Genomic DNA, 22,307 nt, shown 5'->3' on the forward strand with positions numbered 1-22,307 from the left:
CTCGGGGGGCTCTGGAGGTTCATCTGGGCTCCCCAAAAAATCCCTAGGCAGGCTCTCCTCAGGAGAAAAGGCATCAATACTGGGATCTAAATAATCACCCTGCAACTATTGTTCTAGACCCTGAGTGTTTTTTTCAAATTGGCCTGTAGTTCCAACAACAACTTTGGCAAGCCGCTGATGCTGAACTAGATCTTTCTTCAGGTTTGGGGGTGAAACAATAAACTTCATTGGTTTTGAGCTCTTACTACCTAGAGGTGGAACAATTATTTCAAATGATTGGTGACCTTCAGCCTGATCTAGACCTATGTGTTTAGTCTTACTTTTGTGTCGAGAAGGCAGAACCAAAGGCTGATTCTGATCCCAGTCTAGCACTGGAACCGCCTCTGAGATCTTTTGCTGCTGGGTTTGCTTGTTATTCAGATCCTGATGTGGAACAGCAAACTGATCTGGCCCTATAGGCAGCTCTCCAACGGAATCCGTGTCCGGGTATGGAGCCTCAGTCTCAGTCACTTCCTGATGAGGCGGGGCCAACATCTGGACTGGAGACGAGGACGTCAAGTGATTAAAGCCCCCGGCTTCTGCCAGGGGTGTAAGGGCATGGGGCAATTTGGGAGGGGGGTCTGAGGCGTATGAAAACCAAGCCTCAGTCAGCCGCGGGGGGTTGGGGGTCACCTGGACGGGGCCCAGGGCCCACTCCGGAGGCTGAACTGCCTGGACTAGAAGCCACAGTCGTTGCCACGTGAGGAGGAGCCGTGGGGCGCAGCAGCGACACAGAGGCACAGCCAGGACATAACATGCGGCGGCTCCCACGCGCAGCGACCCAGGCCAGTGAGGAGCCGGGGCCACATCCTCCTTCAGAGCCGAACCGAACCATTATGCCGCGCCGCGACGGCTCACCGTTAGCAACCGCGCGCCCCTCCCCCGCCTAACGTCCCACCCGTTATTAATGACATCTTTAGTTACGCCACCTTTATTAGGCTCGTGCGGAGATCCAATGCGGGCCACCAGAGTGGGCCTTTTTCCCAGAGTCCCCAGGGCGCAAGCCATCCTTCCCCCTTGCAAAGGCGACAATTACCTCCTGCCGGGCCCTCTTCCCAACCCCGCCCTGCCCTCCCTGGCCCCAAACAATGAGGCGGGATTTGGGCTGCAGACCCGAGTGGCCCCAAACTCCAGCAGCCCAGGGGTGGAGGGGGGTTGGGAAGGATGCAGAGCTTCCCGAGGAAACCACAGGACGTGGCATTCTGGGAAATTCAAAAGTGCTAGTCCAGTTCTGGCAATCTGAACTCTTCCTCCTCGAAGCTGAAGTCTGAGAGACATTCTTCCTCCCTTTGGCCACACGGCTGACAAGAAAAGTAGCTGACCTGCAAAATGAGCACCAGTCAGGGTGGCGGGAGGGGAACACACCTTACAATTATTCTAAAATGTTGCCATTTCCTCCAAACTCTCAGTATTCACGTCTCATTATTCATTCACCACTCTGTTACTAGGGGTTACCACGGAATCAGTGATGACTCCAGAACTTCTGTAGGAGGGGTTTGGGGCAAGTGAGCAATTCATTCTGGGAAAGAGAGTCTAAAACCAAGTGAATGGCCCTTTACATTAGCATGGAAAAACTTCCCCCATCCCACCTTGTCTCAATAGAGCCATTAATCTAGAAAAAACGACAGTGTCACTTTTCAGAGGTCTACCCTGTGTGCAGACATGGAGAAGACACTTAGAATGTTAAAGTCAGCATGTTAAGTAATTTTCTTGAAATACTGTAACTAGCACCCAGTTTACTTTTTTCACAGTCCTTTTCATAATCTGTTTAATTTTAGTCCTTTTTAATTGTCTGGTACACCTTTAACACCTAAACTCCAAGAGAGAAGGAGCTTCATCTTATTTCCAGGGCCTAGCACATAATGGTTTCTAAATGGAACTGATTCCAAGATTGGCCTCATTTAGGAATGGATCTGTTGTTATAATCAGGTTTCCGAAATCTTTAGTATCAATACGGAATCCTTTCCTCTCACATTTCACAGGAAGCTAGACTTCTTAAAGCCCAAACATGGATATGTTTGAAGTTTCCTTGACTGATTTAAATTGAATTAAAATAATTATTTTGTACAGGAAAAACTTCCAAAATTTTTACATTTTTCAGAACATAACCACCTTTTCTTTCTCTACTTTCTTCCCTTCAAAACAAACTTTGCAACATTGGGGTGAGTTAAATAATCAGAAATCTAGCCCCAAAATAAGCTCTCAATGACATGAAACACATTTTTTGCTCCTTTTTAATAAAAATCCTATATGCAGTACATTAATGTTTTCTTTTAGAAATTACGTTGACAACTTAATCCCTAATTCGAGGCATCCATATAATTGGTTTACAGAAAGGTTCTTCGGCAAAATATTTAACACAAGATATATATGAGACGCTGAGATCTGGGTAATATACCTTACTTGAAAGGCATGAATAGTTTTAAAACACTGTAGCATAATCACACTTAAGGCCATAGTTACTTTGTTCCCAAATCCCTGCAATTCTATTTGAGGGGAGTTCTAAAAGTCCTGTGTCTTCTCCTGTGTCCACAACTGCAGACGTACACTCATGGCCCTCAATCCTGCTCTCCAAACTTCAAATAAGGGGCCAGAGACAAGGCTCGGGACTGGGGAAAGTCCTAGAAATTCCCTGCCTCAAAAGCAGTTTCAGAGTTTCACATTTTCCTAAGGAAGACAGAGCTGAGTAGACATGCCAAAGTCTTCCAAATCCTGCTGGTTGTTTTGAATTATGGCTACACTGGCTGTGTACCCCCTTGAGTTTTTATCTCCACATACTTGAATTAAATCCTGTAGTTCCTCTTCGATTCTAGCATCTGTGACCTCTTCACAGGGTCTATATGCCACAGCTATTTTACCACTTTCTGAAATAAAGTTAACAAGGATCAATTCAGAAGTTTTCTTGTTCTAAAACTTCCTGTATACAATGGTAGCACCCAATAATTAGACATTCTTTTGATTTCTAAAAGCAGAAAATAAGAGCATTTTCCTAGGAGTTCCCTCATCTGACAGTTTTTATCATAATTATTTGTGAAAAAAATATATAAGAAGTATCAACTTTGGTTCAAAAGCCTTTATGATCTTAGAAATAAGAACTAAGGAATAATGACATAGCAATTAAAAGCCGTGGAAACAAAAATGTTCAATCACAATACAATGAAATAGGAAGGTGTTAGGTGGGGGTCAAAATGAGTTCAAACCTGGATAGATACCACTGGACTATAATAGATACTTCGTATTAGAAGCAAGGCAAGTGCCTACTCCTTGGGACCAAAATTCTACCAGATAGGATGAACAAAGCTTTGGAGACAGAGACAGAGAGGGAGAGCATTTGAACACTCTACTGGCAGAAACTGGCCCATGTACCTCTTGGACAATACAGCTTTCCTCAAGGCAAGCTAGAGCCACCAGGCTTTTTGGTCTAAGGAGTTTGGAGTACATATAAGGAATACCTTGGCATATTAGGGACAAACAACCCAGACATTTAGTTTGGTTCTTAAAGGTTGTTACCCAGAGTTGACAGCTGATGGAGATTCTGCCTGATGACCAGGGAAGTCAAACTTCACTGGAAGGACTGCCCAGATGGGAAGGCCAAGACCAATCCAGGGTCAACGCTTACAAGCAAATAAAGTCTCTGACAACTTAGCTAGGATTTCTCAGTCTCTAAGCCTGCAGGGCTGTGAAGCAAGGGAGCAATTCTGTTCCGGGAATCTACTAATCATAAAGTTTCCTTTGGGCACAGCCTGTGACATTCTCACCGCTGTATAACTCGATAGGGAACACAATCAACGCTATTCAATAGCATGACCACTTTCAAGGCTCACAAAAACGTAGCTGATTATTATATAAGAATCATATTCACCCAATATATCAGAAATGAAAACTGAAATTAAACTGATTTCAAAAACATAATCTAATAAACTCTTCAACAAGAAAACAACGATAATAATAATAGTCAATATATTTTGTCTGCTTATGCCTGCTTTCAGGCATAGTTTTAAGTTTTTTACATTCATCATCTCATTTACTCTTACAGTATCCACCATTAGGTGGTAAGCTGAATTACTAATCCTATTTGCAGATAAAGAAATTGCAGCTTAGCGATATTAAATACCTTCAAATGTCTCTGGCTAGAAAAACCTAAAATTGCAACAACAACAACAAAAAAATCTAAGAGACAAAGTTAGGACTCAAACACAGGTGTCCAAGGCTTATAATCACTACACTATTCTGTATGATAAGCAAGCAATTGAGGAAGAACTGGATCAAACACTTTCTGTATGAACTGAGGCAAGTCATTCTACATCTAAACACTGGGGACAATAATATTTGCTGTCGTTTTTCTCATAAATGCCACAAAGAACAAGTTTAAGACTGCTGCTGTGAAAGCATCTGGTGAATGAAAAAATATGTAATGTTTTAGATAACCATTATTTTCATCCAATTAACTTTTCAAATAAGTTTATTTGCTCACTGAAACTGAAGTACTTCAAGGACAATCAAAAAGGTCTTACCTAAAACCACAATCAGCAGTTTCTGGAATGCATCTGTCATAGCCTTCTGAATAGCAAGCTTCTGGGTTACCTTCCTTTTCATAAGGAATGATAATGACCCTAAATCCAACCAAAACAGATGAATTTAAAATGCCTGTCTGAATAACTGATTTCTAGGTTATGTGTTTAAAACTAAAAATGCATCTGTGATTCTTAGATCATTATCTTAGTGATTAAGGGCAGGCACAACACTAGGGTACGGGTGAATGTCTCTGTTGTAGGTATACCCTGGCATGGCACATTTTTACTGCTCAGATCTATTCTGGAAGTTCCTAAAATACTCGATGGGAAATGCAAACCAAGAACATGGCACAAATCTCATATTACTCACAGATTTCAAGTGGACAAGCTGAGGCTACACTGCTACAGACCCTGCTCTCCTGTGTGTAAAGGGCTGGATTCATACAGTGAGATAGATTTGGTGGTAGTGCAGATGACCTGGCCTCTCCTGAACCGTCACCCACTCAGGTGAATGGTGGAACCTCCTCCACTCTGTTCGCTAACAGCCCTGCCTCTGACTTAAAACCCTAAGCCCAAGTGCCATGGATTCTAGGAAAAAACTCAGTACCAGTTGGAATCCCCTTCCTAGGGATCTACATTTACTTTTTCCGCTCAGGCCCTTCTATAGGAGGCAAAGGACTGAACATTTACACAAGAGTTTATTTCAATCTTTAGACAATGATTTTGTTGGGATAACTGAAGGCCAGAAGACATCTGTATTTGAAGGACTATTTTAGCACAAAACAAATTATTAACCAAAAAAAAAAAAAAAAAAAAAAACCAACTAACTAATTTTCCCTCCTCCTAAGCTTCTTGGCAGGCAGTCAGTTCTAAAATTCTAAAGTTTAAGGTGCTGTCAGGTATTGCCTAAGATAAAAACCTATATTGTCAGGCAGAAAAATTCTGCCCAGGGCTTTAGTGGCTTAGAAAAGGTGATGATGTATCTGAAAAGTTGAGTTTCAGAAAGAAAGGAAAAAAGAGAAATCCCACTCCCTTACCTCCCCACACACACACATACTGGAAAACAGACCTTCCTCCAACTTATCCAAAGGTTCCTCAGCCATGCCAACTCCGGGACTCCTGCACTCGTGGGAGGGCAACACCACCTCTAAAGCACAGAAGAACTTCAGGCTTTGCTTCTGAAGTGGTGTCACAATATCTTCATTTTCCCTTTCTTCAAGGTTAGAAAGATCCTGAAGCTGTTAGGATTTTGAATTAAAGGCTAGACTTCAAAAATATCCTGTTGTTAGAAATAAAAACTAAACTCCAGCAATCCCAGGTAATAGTTTAGGTATGCAATATCTTCAAAATCAAGTGAGACTTGCAAATGAATGACTAGATATGGACAACTATTTTTTATTATATACCATACAAACACTGGAGAAAATTATGGACACCGCCATCCAAGTCATTGAGATTATCACTAATTCTAGGTGGCAGGCCAATGCTCAGATACTTCCATGTGGAAGCCTCTCACATCTCCTCCCCATAGCCTTGTTCTATTCTCCTCTCTAAAGTCTAGGAGTTCAACGTTGAAAGGAGTCTGGATAGTCAAAGAAAATCTACAGAGTTTACCTTGATGATCCTTTTTGACCACCCATTGAAACCAAAGTAGTAATTTGCCAATTCCTGGCATCTGGAGCTGTTTAGGGCCAGCGTATTATGTTGAACCGCCTTATGTCTGGTGCCGAGACGAACCTAAAGACATAAAAGACCTAAAAATATCACAACCCTACATAGAGACTTATTTTGGATATACCTGAGATTTATCAATACCAATTTCATAGAGTGGTTGTGAAGATTAAGGAGGACATTTTAAGCAATGAGTTCACAGTCAGCCCTAAATAAATGTTATTTATTATTTTTAAGTCAGTACTTTTCTGCATCATTTCCAGGACCCCTGATTAATCGGAAGGTTCCCTGACCTCTGGTGGTGAAAGTGATGAAAGCAACCAAGGAAGCGCAGCAGAAGCCTATTATGGGGCTGGGGGTAAGCAAAAGAAGTGAACTGTTTTACTCATCTCATCCTGTAGCCCCTGCTGGAGAATATGACCTGAAGAGGAGATAAGATGGACCTGCCACTGAATCAGGACCTTAATCTGTAGCACCCCCTCCCCAAGTTACTAACCCCTGTTAGAAGAGGGACTACGTATACCTCTATAAATGTAAATAAAGCAACCAAAAGAATTAGAGGTTTGGGCTTCCCTGGTGGCGCAGTGGTTGAGAATCTGCCTGCTAATGCAGGGGACACGGGTTCGAGCCCTGGTCTGGGAGGATCCCACATGCCGCGGAGCAACTAGGTCCGTGAGCCACAACTACTGAGCCTGCGCATCTGGAGCCTGTGCTCCGCAACAAGAGAGGCCGCGATAGTGAGAGGCCCGTGCACCGCGATGAAGAGTGGCCCCCGCTTGCCACAACTAGAGGAAGCCCTCGCACAGAAACGAAGTCCCAACACAGCAAAAATAAAAATAAATTAATAAACTCCTACCCCCAACATCTTCTTAAAAAAAAAAAAGAATTCAAGGTTTATCTGCATTAACAAGCTTCTTTGAGAGTGCAAATATTTCCAGTCTTAACTCTCTAAATAACTTACATATTACTGTGGATTTTTTACATCACTAGCTCTTTCTTAAATGTCTATTTCCACTTTGAACAGGGTGTAGTATATAAATATAGTCATAAAAATTCAAATAATACAAATAAAGTCAAAGCATTGTTAATTCTTTATTGATTTGTTTGTGCATCTTCCTCTGTCACTAGTTTATGAGCTCCTTAAGTGCTTGAAGGAACCATATATTATTATTTCCTTGTTACCAGAAACCAGCATAGATCTTGGCATATAATAGAGGAGAGATGGTCTGTTGACTGAGTGAATGAAGGAGTACATAAGAAAATGAAATTACTTTCTCCAACTGAAGCTGCCTGCTGGGAAGGAGAAATGAAGACTAATTTTTAAATGTTGAGTGTCGCATGGGAGGCTAGGCCCTGTACGGTGAGTCATAATGGAGCTGTCCTGGACAATAAGGAAGCTTCAGAAGGGCTCTGAGCCCCTGGGTAGTAGAGACAGGTGACATCTGGGATAACCTTGCCACATTTCTTGCTGGCAAACATTTCCCTTCGTGCTACTGAGAAAAACTCAGATACATTTGGCCTTGCCTTCATTTTATTTTAAGATGTTATTCTCTTTTCTGTATTTATTAAAAATACAGGGGAAAAAAGATAAGAAGTATGTATACCTGCCAATGAATAAAAGAACACATAATTGGAAATTCCCTGCTGATGCAGTGATTAAGACTCCGTGCTCCCAATGCAGGGGGCCTGGGTTCGATCCCTGGTCAGGGAACTAGGTCTCACATGCATGCTGCAACTAAGAGTTCGCATGCCACAGTTAAGGAGCCTGCGAGCCACAACTAAAGGAGCCTGCCTGCTGCAACTGGGGAGCCCACATGCCGCAACTGGGGAGCCCTTGAGCCACAACTAAGGAGCCCGCCTGCTGCAACTAAGTCCCGGTGCAACCAAATAAATAAATAATTAAAAATTTAAAAGAACGCATAATTAAAGTAGGTAACAATTTCGGGGGTGTGGGTAGTAAACTAAGGCTCTGCATGAAATAAAGAAATCTAATACGAATGCCCTTTCCTCTCAACTCTATAGTGACTTGTAGAACATTTTCTTCATTACTCTATCAGTGACGGGCTTTATGCCGTGAAAATCTCAGAACCTAAACTTATGGAATGGTCTTATTGTCCAATATAAGAAAAGAACTCATTACTCACAACTGATACCAAGTAACTGTTTCATAATCTTTCCAGGACCATCTGTAATATCTGAGTGGTTATGTGAAATGGTCACAGGGTCCGCAAATTAAAGAATGTCTGACACAAAATCATTTCAACCCCAGGGAGTACAGCCAGGATTGAAGAGGGTGTTAAACAGGGTACAGAAGTGGGAGGTAGTGTACCTGGAGTCACATCTGAGGAGAGTTCTCAGATTCAATAAAGGTGAAATCAGTGAGTAAAGAAATATGGGTGAGAAGAGGCAGCAAGGTCAGTAGGAAGTAGCCAGAGCAAGAAGCCAATCAGAGAAGACACACAATTATAAAGTGAAAGGTCTGGGAACTCTAAGCCTCACTCACTTATTCAGAGGAATTGAAAAGGTCCTTGAAAAAGGAATGGTGGCTCAATGGAGGCACATAATGAAATGTTAATTCTGGGGAAGTAAAATTGGATGGCATGTTAATATGGAATAAGGTTTCTACAATGCATTAAAGAATATTTTAACCATTTTCTGGAATCTGAAGGGAGTTCTGAATAGGCAGTTTGAGAGTGATGATGATGATGAAGCCTCCTTTATGTTACATCTGACAAAAGTTTGGCAAGCTCGGGACTTCCCTGGTGGCACAGTGGTTAAGAGTCCGCCTGCCAATGCAGGGGACACGGGTTCGATCCCTGGTCCTGGAAGATCCCACATGCTGCAGAGCAACTAAGCCTGTGTGCCACAACTACTGAGCCTGTGCTCTAGAGCCCGTGAGCCACAACTACTGAAGCCCGCGTGCCTAGAACCCGTGCTCTGCAACAAGAAAAGCCATCGCGATGAGAAGCCCACGCACCGCAACGAAGAGCAACCCCCGCTTGCCGCAACTAGAGAAATCCGGCACGCAGCAAGAAGACCCAACGCAGCCAAAAATTAATTAAGTAAGTAGTTAATTAATTTTAAAAAATCTGTCAACCTCACACATTTAAAATCCACATAAAAGTAAATATAAGGAAGACTCTTGTGAAGGTTTCTTAAATTAAGGGGCAGCATAAAATGACATGGGGTTTAACATCAGTTAAGTTTGGGTTTGGCCTCTAGTTTCCACATTTACTGTCATGAACCTTAAGTAAGTCACTTAACCATCCTGAGTTCGAGTTTCTTCATCTAAAAAAAAGAAAGAAAGAACTGGGGAACTGAGGGATCAGTGGAGCAGTGCATCTGAGAGCATTCTGTACACCACAGTGCTGTACAAACGCTGGCCTTTTTTTTTTTCCCTGGGATCTTAGTTCCCCGACCACGGATTGAACCCGGGCCCTCAGCAGTGAAAGTGCAGAGTCCTAACCACTGGACCGCCAGGGAATTCCCGATGGCCTATTAGTTTTAAATTCAGCACTTCATCCCAGTAGAGCAAGGAATTCCACATTTGGACCCACCTTCACTGGAGATGTCTGAAAAAGCTGCTTCTGGTCGCATGCCTTCTGGGCCCTGTGGGCATCCCTTGCTGAATAAAACTTGATGATGGCATAGAACCCAGGACCGGCCACTGCTGCGTTTGGGAAGACTCGGACCGAATACAGAAGGCCAAACTGGGAGAAGACTGTGAACAGAGAATGCTGTAGGGTGGTCCCATGCTAAGTAAGTGCAGGAAATTTCACGCCCAGGAAACCAAACCGCCCATTCCCTTATATTCCCCCAGCCCTTCGCCACAGGCAACTGTGGTGAGCCTGCAACTCCAAACACTTCTCATTTCATGAACAAGGTTCCCTCTGAAATCCTAAGCTTCGAAAAGCATTAGGAGGCAATGCCGTCTGTTGGGAACTATTTCTCAATAATCTGTGGGGGCGGGCTTCCCAGGTGGCACAGTGGTTGGGAGTCCGCCTGCCGTTGCAGGGGACGCGGGTTCGTGCCCTGCTCCGGGAAGATCCCACATGCCGCGGAGCGGCTGGGCCCGTGGGCCGTGGCCGCTGGGCCTGCGCGTCCGGAGCCTGTGCTCCGCAGCGGGAGAGGCCACAGCGGTGAGAGGCCCGCGTACCGCAAAAAAAAAAAAAATCTGTGGGGCGAGCTGACTGCTCAGGTCGGCTCTAGAACTAAGATTCCTCTCAGCGGATACCACAGGCAGATGAGGTGCTGAAGCAGTGCCCCGGGGCGCCCAGTTACTGGGGAGCGGGGCGGCTTCCTCCACCCCTCCCTCCGCTCCGGCTCGGCTTACCTGCAAGGCCTCGGCCGTGGGTCCAGAGCTCAGCTCCCACACCAGCAAGGTTTTGTCACCCGCGATGGGAACCGCAAAAGGTACCAACTCCACCATCCTACCGTCACCGCGCGTGCGCGGCTCGGGACTCAAGCGGACTGCGCCTGCGCACGCGCGCCCGCGCTTTTTTAAAAAGGGAGCCTGAGGGGCGGAGCCAGCTCGGTGGGAGTGGAACGGGGGCGGTGCTTGGACCTCTCCCTCGCCCCTCCCACTCCGGGCTTGTCTGCCTCTAGCTCCCTTTCTGCAACCCCCGCGCCCAGAAGTTTTGGAGTTTAGAGTTTCTATTCAAGTGTATTTTTAGCGTAGAGTCCAAAGTGTGAGTTTCCAGGATCGAATGGTGCGGACATCTTTATAGCAGCTGGCTTCATCTTCAAACTCCCAGAGAAGACTAGAGTACTAAGTAGTTAGCGCTAACTATCCACTGAACTTTAAAATTTTAGATTTCCCGACTCTGTGTGAGAAATGACCACCAAAGATGCAATCCTTCGACTTGAGTGTTTTCATGAGTCTTAAATATGCAAATCAAGGTATAACTCGTTAAAGCCATCAACAGTCTAGTATGAAATTCTTAAAAAGCTGGTTTATAGCCCATTTTCCTAGAGTACCCCCAAATCACCGAGCACATTTCTCCATCCCCACCACGACTTTCTCCACCTCAATATATCAGACCCTTAGCCTCACCCATTACCTACTTCTGAGCTCTTTTACTTCAAAAATTGTTGACTTTGGAGGAATTACTTGGATCTTAATATTGTTTCAAACCAATAACTATAGATTTATTATCCATATCAATATCCATTGCATTCATTGTATGTATCCATTTATTCATTGTATCCATTATCTGTGTATGGAGAAGATCCATAATCTTCTCCAGATAGATTATGAACACCGCATGAACAATATTTACAGATTTATCATCCTTTTTCTAGTACTTAGCACACTCATACTCTATTAGGTACTCAAATATACTTGGGATTAATCATGACTAAATTAACACATTCTTTGCACAAGGAATGCTTTAATAATTCCAAAAATATAGAAACTTCTTCATCATGGTCTTCTTGGTTTGCAAATGACAGTCAGGAACCAGGGACCTGGGCCTGGATAGGAACAAGGAGGAAGCCCTAGAAAACCATTTATTCTGGGGCTCTGGTCAGTTTTATTTGTAAATGGGAAAGGAAGAAAATAACATGAGGTGGAGGCAAGAGGAAGAAGAAATGAAGAATTCCCAAGTGAGGAGAGGAGTTCTGGAATGACTCCACCACAGGCCTGCTCCCTTTCTCATGCCAGGTGACATCCTGTCATCCAGTAGGAGAGTGGCCGGCCTGCACAGTGCAACCTCCATTTTACCCTGTGGAGAGAAAGAAGATTGGTTCTTTTTTTTTTTTAAGAATCAATTTTATTTATTTTTGGCTGCGTTGGGTCTTTGTTGCTGTGTGCGGGCTTTCTCTAGTTGTGGCTAGCGGGGACTACTCTTTGTTGCGGTGCACGGGCTTCTTATTGCGGTGGCTTCTCTTGTTGTGGAGCACGGGCTCCAGGCGCGTGGGCTCAGTAGTTGTGGCACATGGGCTTTGTTGCTCCACGGCATGTGGGATCTTCCCAGACCAGGGTTCGAACCCGTGTCCCCTGCATTAGCAGGTGGATTCTTAACCACTGAGCCACCAGGGAAGCCCAGCAACACTTTTTATAGAAAATGTTGCTGCCAATTATGGAGAGAGGGCCTGTGGCAGCCATGTTTATGTTGCTTAATTTCTTCCATGCCTGTAGCTGAATGAATGGAGCTGGGACACAGGGTCCAAGCTGAACCCATCAGATCCTCCCTGCCAGGCACTTGGACTGGGACTGAGCCTAGCTAGTCTCTATGGTTGCTTAGGACATTAGCCCATAGATTCAGGGCAGACATAGTCTGTCTGGTGGACTGTAGAGCAGAGAAAGCTGGTTTGCCGAGGGAGTAGTGAAGCCAATGCACAAAGAGAAGCAGAAACCTGCAAAGGAAAGTTTCCAGCCCTGCTTCCACCCTCTTCCTGAGGCCCAGCTGCACCCCTCGTGTGGGCTCAGCAAGACACCTTGTCCTCTCAGAATAAATCTCCCCCAGCTAGCTCAAGTTGTTCTGTTCCTGCAACCAAAAGAGCTTTGTTTATTACGGTGTCAGAGGAAGAGCCAGATCCCAGGTCTTCTAAGTCGGAGTTCCAAGCCCTGCCACATCCCACGTTTTTCTAGGCTGTAGAAAAGGTCAGGTCCTGGCCTACTGTCCCTTTCTCTGTCACTACATCTTTCTTAAGGTTCTGCCCACTAACTTCGTCCCACCATGTCCTCCTCACCAGTTATTCATCCCCTCTGTTCCGGACACAATCTTTTTCGCACAGTTGATGATTGAAAGAAGATTGGGGCTCAGCAGTTCTGAAAGGGAGAAAGAGAATACCCGTCAGAGCACAGGGGACAGTCCCGAAGACTGGCTCTCCCTGCAAGGCATGTGCCACCCAGTGGCTGAGAACTTCCGGACGAGGCAAGCCTTCCCCCTCAGAGGCCCATTTGGACATCCGTACAATGGCCGCTGGAGGTTGGGGATGGTTGGGGGGTGGGGGCAGGAGGGGCAGGGAGGCTGAGATTTGAGCCTGTTTACTGCCATACTTCCTAATGGATGGTAGTTCACCCCAAGTGTGGAGGATTCTAGGGAAAGGAAATGCCAAAAGAGGCAGCACAGAGATGAAGGTAAAGTCCTGCCTAAGGAGGGAGGCTCTTCAAGTGAAGAGCCCAGGGCCATTAATCAGAGTACAAAGGAGGAGATGGGGGACCGAATCATGGACCTGTGGGGCCTCCTGGATTAGCCCTGAGGCGGGAGTTTGCACTTGGCCTTCGGTCAGACCATTAGCCAAAGGCAGCTCTACTTGTGGTGAGAGCTGAGCCTTCAGGGCCACCAGTTGGGCATTCAGCACTGGTTCTATGAGCCTCAGTTTGCTCACCAATAAAGTGGGGATCATACTAGTTTCTACTGCATGGCAAGTTGGATGAAATGAGCTATGTACATAAAGTACTGAGTATAGAATACGCTCTCAATGTATGTTGGCTGCTGCACTGCTCTACGGCTACTGTCTGTGCAGAGCTTTTCTGGATCCTGCTAGTACACTGCAGAACCTCCTATGGGCATTTAGGGACACGAGTCAACCCTCTGCTCACTAAAGAGATTCCCTGATTCCTTGAACCAATCCTCTGGGGTTGTTTCCAGGCTGTGTGTGGGAAGGGAAGTCCCGTGAGTAGAGCCTGGTCAACTCTCTCACCTCTCCCACCCTGGGGCCCTGGCCAGACCTTGACAGTCCACTTGGCAAATGTTTTCCGTGTGACTCTTGTAATCATTGCACCAGTAGTGGCTGTTGATCTGGAAGATGCCATAGTCAAAGCTGCCATCTGTATTTTCATTTACCTTTGTTATGTTGAAGTGGCTTTCCACGAAAGCCAGGCACAGCCCTTAGAACAGGGAGAAGAGGGTTTTTAGAGGGGGGCCAAGCTGAGGGACAAGGAAGACAGAGGAGAAAGGGAGACGAGGAATCAGAAGAAAGGAACAGGCTTCCCTGGTGGCGCAGTGGTTAAGACAACTAAGCCCATGCGCCACAACTACTGAGCCTGCGCGCTAGAGCCAGCGAGCCACAACTACTGAAGCCCACGTGCTCTAGGGCCTGTGCTCCCTAGAGCCACCGCAAGAGAAGCCACCACAAAGAAAAGCCTGCACACCTCAACGAAGAGTAGCCCCCACTTGCCGCAACTAGAGAAAGCCTGCGCACAGCAACAAAGACCCAACGCAGCCATTAATTAATTAATTTTAAAAAAAGAAGAAAGGAACAAAGCCTAAGAGGCTAGATGGGGCTTGTGGGCCAGAAACACCCATTAGCTTCTCCTCTCATTCTTCAGTCCATCCACCCATCAGTACAACCACTCATCCGTCCATCTGTTCATGCATGATTTCACCTACTGTGTGCCAGCAACTGTGCAAAACCCAGTGAGGGACATTTAGCTGGCTCAAATGCAGATGCTGCCTTCAAGGTGCCTATAGAATAAGAATGAAGATATGTACCTAAAAAACCCACAAAGCAAGATGAAAGGAGAGAGTGTTATAAGGCAGACGTGCCTTACAATTCTGGGCAGAGGGAGCTATCTCTACCATGGAGTAGAACGAAACCTTTGCACTGGCTGTTCCCTCCACCTGGAATGCTCTTCCGCCAGATGTTTGGGGGACTAGGTCCTTTATTCCATTCAGCACTGCTCAATGTCACCTCCTCAGAGAGGCCTTCCTTGACTTCCCCCTCTAGAACACTGTCACCCGTCACTTCCCACTACTTTATTCTTCTGCATAGCATTTATCACCACCAGGAAGCACTTCATATATTTGTGTGTTTCTTTCTTGCTGTCTCTTCCCCTAGAAGAGAACACTATGAGAGAAGGGGCTGTGTTGATATCTGTATCCCCAGAGCCTAAAATAGTTCCTGGGACATAATAAGTGCTCAGTTAAGAATCGTTGAACAAATATCGAATGTTGGGAAAGGCTTCTCGGAGAGGGCTGCTTTTTGAACTTTGAAAAACAAATGAGAGAAAAAGAAAGATGGCCACAGAGGGCATGACCGGGAGAAGAGGAGAAAGGGGGTGTGGGGGTGTGAGGAAACGGCACTCACAGTCACTCAGGGAGTAGCCCTCAAAGCCATCCAAATCCTCCTGGTGCAGCACCTTGGCCAAGTCACATCAGTTGATGAGGCTGGCTTGATTCACAGCAACGAGACAGCTGACCAAGGAGATGAGTAGCAGGGCCGTCATCCTCAGAGGGGAGGAGACGCAGTGGAGGGTGAGCAGCAGAAGGCCTGCGGGTCCTCGGGTCTCCCAGGAGAGTCTTCTGGGGAATCTGGAGAGAGCCACCAAATGTCCTCCCTTACTCACTGGCCCCCTCCTGGCTGTTTCTCTTTCCTCTCATGTATTATTTTATAAATACTTTTTTTTTTGGTCTCCTGTTGTTTTGTTTCTGTTTTTGTTTTTCCTAGTCTAAAATTAATGATGCTGGGGCATGTCAAACAGAAATGAGAGCCAGCTCAAAGGGGTACCCACTGGCCAAATCTGGAGCAGTATTTTTTGGGTAACAGCTTTACTGAGATATAATTCACAATATATAAGTCACATACCATACCCTTAATTCATTTAAAGTACACAATTCAATCATTTTTCACAGAACTGTGCACCTATTCCCACAGTCAACTTTAGAATATTTTCATCAACCCAAAAAGAAACCCCATGTCCGTTAGCAGTCACTGTCCGTTCCACTTCCCTCCACCCTCTGGCAACCAATAATCTACTTTCTATCTCTATAGATTTGCATATTCTGAACATTTCATATAAATGAAGTCATACAATATCTGGTCTTTTGTGTTGGACTTCTTTCACGTAACATAATGTTTTCAAGGTTTCATCCATGTTGTAGCATGTACCAGGATTTCATGCCCTTTCATGGCTGAATAATATGCCATTGTATGGATATATCACAATATGGTTATGTATTCATCGGTTTGTGGACATTTGAGTTGTTTCTATTTTTTGGCTATTATGAAGAATGCTGCTATGAACATTTGTGTACACGTTTTTGTGTGGACAAATGTTCCCATTCCTTTGGATACATACCAAAGAGTGGAATTGCTGGGTCCCATGGTGACCTAAAGTTTAAACTTTTGAGGAATTGCTGGACTTCCAAAGCAGCTGTACCATTTTACATTCCCATCAGCAATGTATGGAGGTTCCAATTTCTCCACATCCTCACCAACAGAGTTATTAACTGTCTTTTTGATCAAAGCTATCCTAATGGGTGTGAAGTGGTATCACATTGTGATTTTGATTTACATTTGCCTCATGGCTAATAATGTTGATCATCTTTTCACATGCTCATTGGCTATTTGTGTAATTTTGGGAAAATGTCTTTTCAGAACCTCTGCCCATTTTTTCAGTTGGGTTGTTTGTCTTTTCATTATTGAGTTGTAAGTGCTCTTTATATATTCTGGGTATTAGAACCTTATCAGATAAATGCTTTGCAAATATTTCCTCACATTCTGTGGGTTGCCTTTCACTTTCTTTTCTTTTTTAATAAATCTATTTATTTATTTATTTTTGGCTGTGTTGGGTGTTTGTTGCTGCGCATGGGCTTTCTCTAGTTGTGGCGAGTGGGGGCTACTCTTCATTGCAGTGCGTGGGCTTCTCATTGTGGTGGCTTCTCTTGTTGCGGAGCACAGACTCTAGGCACGTGTGCTTCAGTAGTTGTGGCATGTGGGCTCAGTAGTTGTGGCTCACGGGCTCTAGAGCTCAGGCTCAGTAGTTGTGGCATACAGGCTTAGTTTCTCCGTGGCATGTGGGATCTTCCCGGACCAGGGCTCAAGCCCGTGTCCCCTGCGTTGGCAGGCAGATTCTTAACCACTGTGCCACCAGGGAAGTCCTGCCTTTCATTTTCTTGATGCTGTTGTTTGAAACACAAAAGTTTTAAATTTTGATGAAGACCGATTTATGTATTTTTTCTTTTGTTGCATATGCTTTTGGTATCATATATGTGAAAACAATGCATAATGGTTTCCAAGGTAATCTGGAACAATTTGACCACCAAAATAAATGATGATAGTGATAGATTATAACCCACTGAATGAGATAGGAATCAATGAGTTCATAACAGTAATAGATAAATAGATACATAATGGGGATTAAAGGGGAACTCTTCTTGACAAGAAAATGCTGACTGATAAATGTGTAGGTAGTCATGAAGTTGGAATATCACCATCTTGAAACCATCATAAACTGGTTTGAGCAAGAAATAATCATCAATAGATGCTAAATATGAGGGGGTGGGAAGCTTGGTGAAGAACTGAGTCTGTTCATGGTCTTAAAGTATCTCCCCTTGATTGCATGAGAAAAACAGTAACAATACAATGGAGAAACCAGACAGTATTTTGACCTGGTAATCAAAATTAACACCACCAGTGAGGGACAGAGAGCGATTATGTGTCTCCAGATGTGATACCCTGAGAAGGACACATGTCACTTATGCAGCATTCTGACCAGAGATGCATAACCTATAGCTAATCTTGAGGAAACATCAGACAAAGCCAAATGGAGGGAAAATCTATAAAATAACTGGCCTACGTTCTTCAAAATGATCAATGCCATGAAAGGAAAGAATGAGGCTATTTCTATCACTAGGGGTGTGTGTGTGTGTGTGTGTGTGTATCTTTCCCATTAAACTAGGTGTATGTTCCTGAGGATTCCTCCATCCACTACCTTCATGAATCAGGGAGCTTCTTGGACAACATGGTTACCCTGATGCCTGTCTCCTCACGGATGTTTTATTCTGTCCCCTAAGACTCACTCCACTGCAGCCTGAGCTTGCGACCATTCTTTTGCCTCTCTCTTCCACCCTACAGTTGCCAGATTTAGCAAATAAAATTACAGGATGCCCTGTTACATTAGAATTTCAGACAAACAACAAGTAAGTTTTTAGTATAAGTGTGTCTCATGCAACCTTACTCTGCTCTGACTCAGTAGGGTCCTACAGAGACAGGTATCACTGAACCTCGGAAAGCAGGGAGCTCCATCTCTGCCCATGAAGGCCCCTCTTGGGGTTCCCTGGGGAAAAAGTGGTTCGGGCAGGTGCACCCCCAACCTCCCCTCCCGAGCTTACCGCTCTCCTATCCCTCTCTGACCCCAGGTCCCAGCCGGCCTAGAGCTTTCTGTGAGAATCTGTAGAACAAGTCGTTTGGGTAGGAGCCTCCTCTTCCTCATGGACTACCCTTTAGCCCCGCCCAGCTCACCGCTCTCCATGTTCTAAAGAAGATGGGAGTGCTGAGCTATCCCCACCTTCTGGAACCCCAGTTCTGTGATGTCATCACTCTCCTGGAAATACTCTGGTCTTACATGCAAATTGGCTCAGTCTTGAGGCCAAACTTCAGGCAGAAATGGTAGATGGGCCTGGAGGGATTGGTGACAACTGTGGGATAGGGTAGAGAGGGCTGGTTGCTCTGTCTGCACACCTCCCTTCCCTTCTGGGAACCTTTAAGGGAACTCCTTCCCCCATGGGGCTTTAGTGCCACAGTCACAGGGCCCTGCCCTCCAGGTGGCAGGGTGTGCCCGTGCCCCAACCAGTGTATCTTGAACTGAAATTAAGCAGAGCAGCTCAGCTTCTCCCAGGAAGACTTTGGGTGTGGGGCCAGAGACGGACAGTTTAGAATCACGTGGACACGGCCCGTCCGAGAGAATAAGCCTCCTTGAACAGGGATCAGAGTCCAGACAGGATTCCAGCCCCAGGGTCCACCCTTTCTGCAACCTAAACACCCTTTAGCCCTTACTGCTACCCTATGATTCAATAAATGTCCTTTCTTGTGTAAACACGTTTGAGTTGAGTTTCTGTCACTTACAACCAAAAGAGACCTGCCAGGAGAGGAAGGATGGGGTTACCCATCCATGGAATGGTGACCTGACAACCTGTCTCCTCCCCATGAAGGCCACACCTTAGTATCATTTGTCACTAAGGAAGTCTGGGAGACATTTCCACCAACTATAGCAAAAAGGAAGCAAGAGAAAATTCTGTTACTGATGTTCACGCCACCCTCTGAAACAGGGTAAGGCCTGACAGAAAGGAAGTAGGAAGAGCTTTCTAAGTGGGCAGTGATGCCCCATAACTTCTGGATTTGGACTTCCCTCCCCAGTGGGACAGCAGCGTATTGCATCTTGGGATGTGAAGCAAGCCGGAGCTCTGGTGGAGGTTGAATTCTGGGAGGAGGGCATTCTCTGGGTACCACTTTATGAAGTATCGTTTGGGGCCAGAAATATGCAGGTGCCTCAGATGACCCAAACAATCATGTCTGTGTAGAATTAGAGCTCTGGGTAGGAGGAGAGGCTTCCATAGCCCAGGACCACATGCTGGAAATTGGGCCAGGGGAGGGTCTCCCTGCAGCTTAAAGTCTTAGAGGCGATGATGGCAGCACTCAAAGGGGGACCAGAGGGACCCTCCACCCCCACCCCCCAACTGTGACAGACATGAGCCCTGAATGGATTCCTACCCATTCAAGGAACTGGGACCCAACCTGGGACCCAACTTGGGACCCAAGAATAAATTCTGAATGTTGCAACCTGGGACAAAAAGACATGGAAGCCACAGATCATTGGTCTAAATAAATATTTACAAGTTATAAATCAAACTAACAAGCTGTTAACTAAAATATTTTCTATCCTCATATTCTGACAAACGTTCCTTTAAAAGGATAAAATTTTTAAATGTGTATGGGGCTTCCCTGGTGGCGCAGTGGTTGAGAGTCCACCTGCCGATGCAGGGGACATGGGTTCGTGCCCCGGTCCGGGCAGATCCCACATGCCACAGAGCGGCTAGGCCCGTGAGCCATGGCCGCTGAGCCTGTGCATCCGGAGCCTGTGCTCTGCAACGGGAGAGGCCACAACAGTGAGAGGCCCGCGTACCACAAAAAAAAAAAAAAAAAATGTGTATGAAGCTATGGTTTATATATGATTGAAAGTTAGCAAAATGTCAAAGATGAATGAATTTAATTTTTATTCCACATGTCTAGATGCTCTATTAATGGGCTGACAATGTTGGGATGAATAATAAACATATACATAATTCCTAAAGGAGTATAAATATTCCATGAAATTTATTTTTCTTATCTCCCTTTCAATACAATCACTAATTATATTACTATTATCAAGATTTTTCAATATATTTAAGAATTAAAAACATAATTATATTCAAAGTACAAAATTTTAAATATATTTTCATCAAAAATATAAATTTATGTGAAAAATGCATTAATTTTCTGTTTTCCAAAAATTAGCTTTTTTAAAATATTGAAAGGTATCTAATAATTCAAAAGGCAAAATACAAATTAAAATGAATGAATATTAAATTTTTATATCAAAATTATTTATATAAATCCAAACACTTTATTTTACTCTTTGAAAGCTTAATTAAATTTTATTAAGTAACTTTTAATTTTAAAATTTAACTTAAATTTTATTTAAATTATAAATTAATTTAAAAACTTTTTTTAATTTAAAACTTTTTAAATGAAAATGTTAAAAGTCATAAGTCTAGCACTCAATGTCCATCCTGTTGCTAATATAAAGAATTAGTATCATGTTATGTCTGAAGTCTAAACATATATAAAAATTTAAGAGTAATATGTAATGTGATTTATGCAATATTACAAAAATTTCCTCAGCTTTTTACAACTGAGGCAAATACTGTACTAATTCCTCTGCACTTCCAGAACCATGAGTAGAAACATGAAAATAAGAATTGTACACTCAGCACTACTAGAAAATGATATTTCATTGTGTTCAAATCTATTGCGTTCAAGCTACCTGAGAGGAAAGCTCTGACAAGTTAGTCTTTTCTCTTTCCTAAGTTCTTTTCTGCTCAAAGCATCTCTGGACTCTGAAATTGTACCAAGCAGGAGTCATTAAGCTTTCATCAAACCTTTAGACGCAGTTGCATTTTTCCCCCATGAACATAGGGTAAGATGTAAAGAAACATCTCCCCAGGGCCTAAACATTGTTAGTCAAGAGAGTGGATGTTTCGGGTTAAGTCGTGCTGTGCCAGTGCTGAGTGCCAGGTCCTGAGTAACAGAGGCATCCTGTGGTTTAATTTAATTATCTTGTCTGCAGGTGCACTAAGCACAGGCCCAGCTAGGGGCTCCACTTGTCAGTTTTAATGGCAATACTGGAAAAGTATGCTCTGGCAATAAATTGCTATAGAAACCAGAGGAAAATTTAAGGAAGTGTCTGCTTTGAGTTTTCAATAAAATATGAGAAAACCCCCAAATGATACCGCTGGCTGAAATGCAGAATACAAGGAACTAAAATCCAGTGACAGAAATGAAATCTGTATTGAAGGCAGAAAGAGCAGAATCCACATGGCAGAAGAGTCGATCAAGGCTGTAGTCACACACTTGGGAAGTTCTTCAAATGCAGAGCAGAAAGACGTGTGGAAAACAATGGGACAAAAAAAGGAGGGATATGGATGATAAAGATTAGAGCCTTAAACTGGGACAAAGACACCAGAGCTGAAAAAAGGTGAGTTTGCAGATCTGACAGGTAACCTGTGTTCCAGGAAAAATACATGAAAAGACTGTCACTACTGAGACATATTCAAACCATATATTCATAAGACTGAATTTTTTCCTTTGCTTTTAGGCTTGTACTTTACCCCTCAGAATATATACCTTCTCAAATACTTCAGGAATAGTGACGAAATTGATTATAAACTAGGCTACAAATAATACCATAATTTGTCCCCAGAGGAGGAATTACATAAGCTCCATACTCTGGCTATAATTTAAAAACCTCAGTTTCTTATAACTTTAACAGAAACACACACACACACACACACACACACACACATTTTCCCCTCTGAGTAATTATTGGGTCAAAGGCAAATTAAAATCTGGAATAACAGGTTTGCAAAACAATGAAAATGACATTAATATATTAAGTGTCTGAAAGTTATTTAGAAGTAAATTCATAATCTTAACTGCTTTCATTCAAATAAAACAAGCAAACTGAGCATTCAACTCAAGAAGTTAGAAAACGTAGAAGAAAAATATTCCCAAGGAAAACAGAAGGAAGCAAAACATAAGAATGAAAGTGTAACGTATTTAATTGGCTTCAGGGGGAAATATTGGGTGATAAGTTAA

The 22,307-nt window shown here is 44.0% G+C and overlaps 3 protein-coding genes across 4 annotated transcripts in view; all 3 read right to left on the minus strand.

Annotated features, from left to right (window-relative positions):
• Positions 1-1,047, minus strand: part of LOC307067863 (leucine-rich repeat-containing protein 37B-like) — a gene marked incomplete at its 5' end in the record, with an annotated part of 29,174 nt that extends 28,127 nt beyond the window's left edge. The window contains 2 exons of the mRNA XM_079725497.1: positions 163-852; positions 964-1,047. Of these exons, the coding sequence (XP_079581623.1) occupies positions 163-852; positions 964-1,047 (774 nt within the window). The remainder of the gene's footprint in view (positions 1-162; positions 853-963) is intronic.
• RDM1 (RAD52 motif containing 1) lies at positions 988-10,653 on the minus strand (the record flags this gene model as incomplete). 2 transcript variants are annotated; one of them, XM_079725724.1, is made up of 7 exons in its annotated part: positions 988-1,361; positions 2,818-2,903; positions 4,554-4,652; positions 5,623-5,791; positions 6,168-6,290; positions 9,782-9,961; positions 10,558-10,653. In XM_079725724.1, the coding sequence occupies 7 exons, from the start codon at positions 10,651-10,653 to the stop codon at positions 1,260-1,262; spliced, it is 855 nt and encodes a 284-aa protein (XP_079581850.1). In that variant the 3' UTR covers positions 988-1,259. The 2 variants fall into 2 exon arrangements, with proteins under 2 accessions (XP_079581850.1, XP_079581851.1); XM_079725725.1 differs by lacking the exons at positions 2,818-2,903; positions 4,554-4,652; positions 5,623-5,791.
• A 1,224-nt stretch (positions 10,654-11,877) lies between these two features.
• On the minus strand, positions 11,878-15,399 carry LYZL6 (lysozyme like 6; the record flags this gene model as incomplete). Its single annotated transcript, XM_079725820.1, is given in 5 exon segments — positions 11,878-11,947; positions 12,918-12,996; positions 13,903-14,061; positions 15,261-15,327; positions 15,331-15,399. Coding segments are annotated over 5 exon segments (444 nt in total).
• Between the last annotated feature and the right edge of the window lie 6,908 nt (positions 15,400-22,307).

The sequence above is a fragment of the Hyperoodon ampullatus genome (genome assembly GCF_949752795.1).
Source record: "Hyperoodon ampullatus genome assembly, chromosome: 19".
Lineage (NCBI taxonomy): Eukaryota > Metazoa > Chordata > Mammalia > Artiodactyla > Ziphiidae > Hyperoodon > Hyperoodon ampullatus.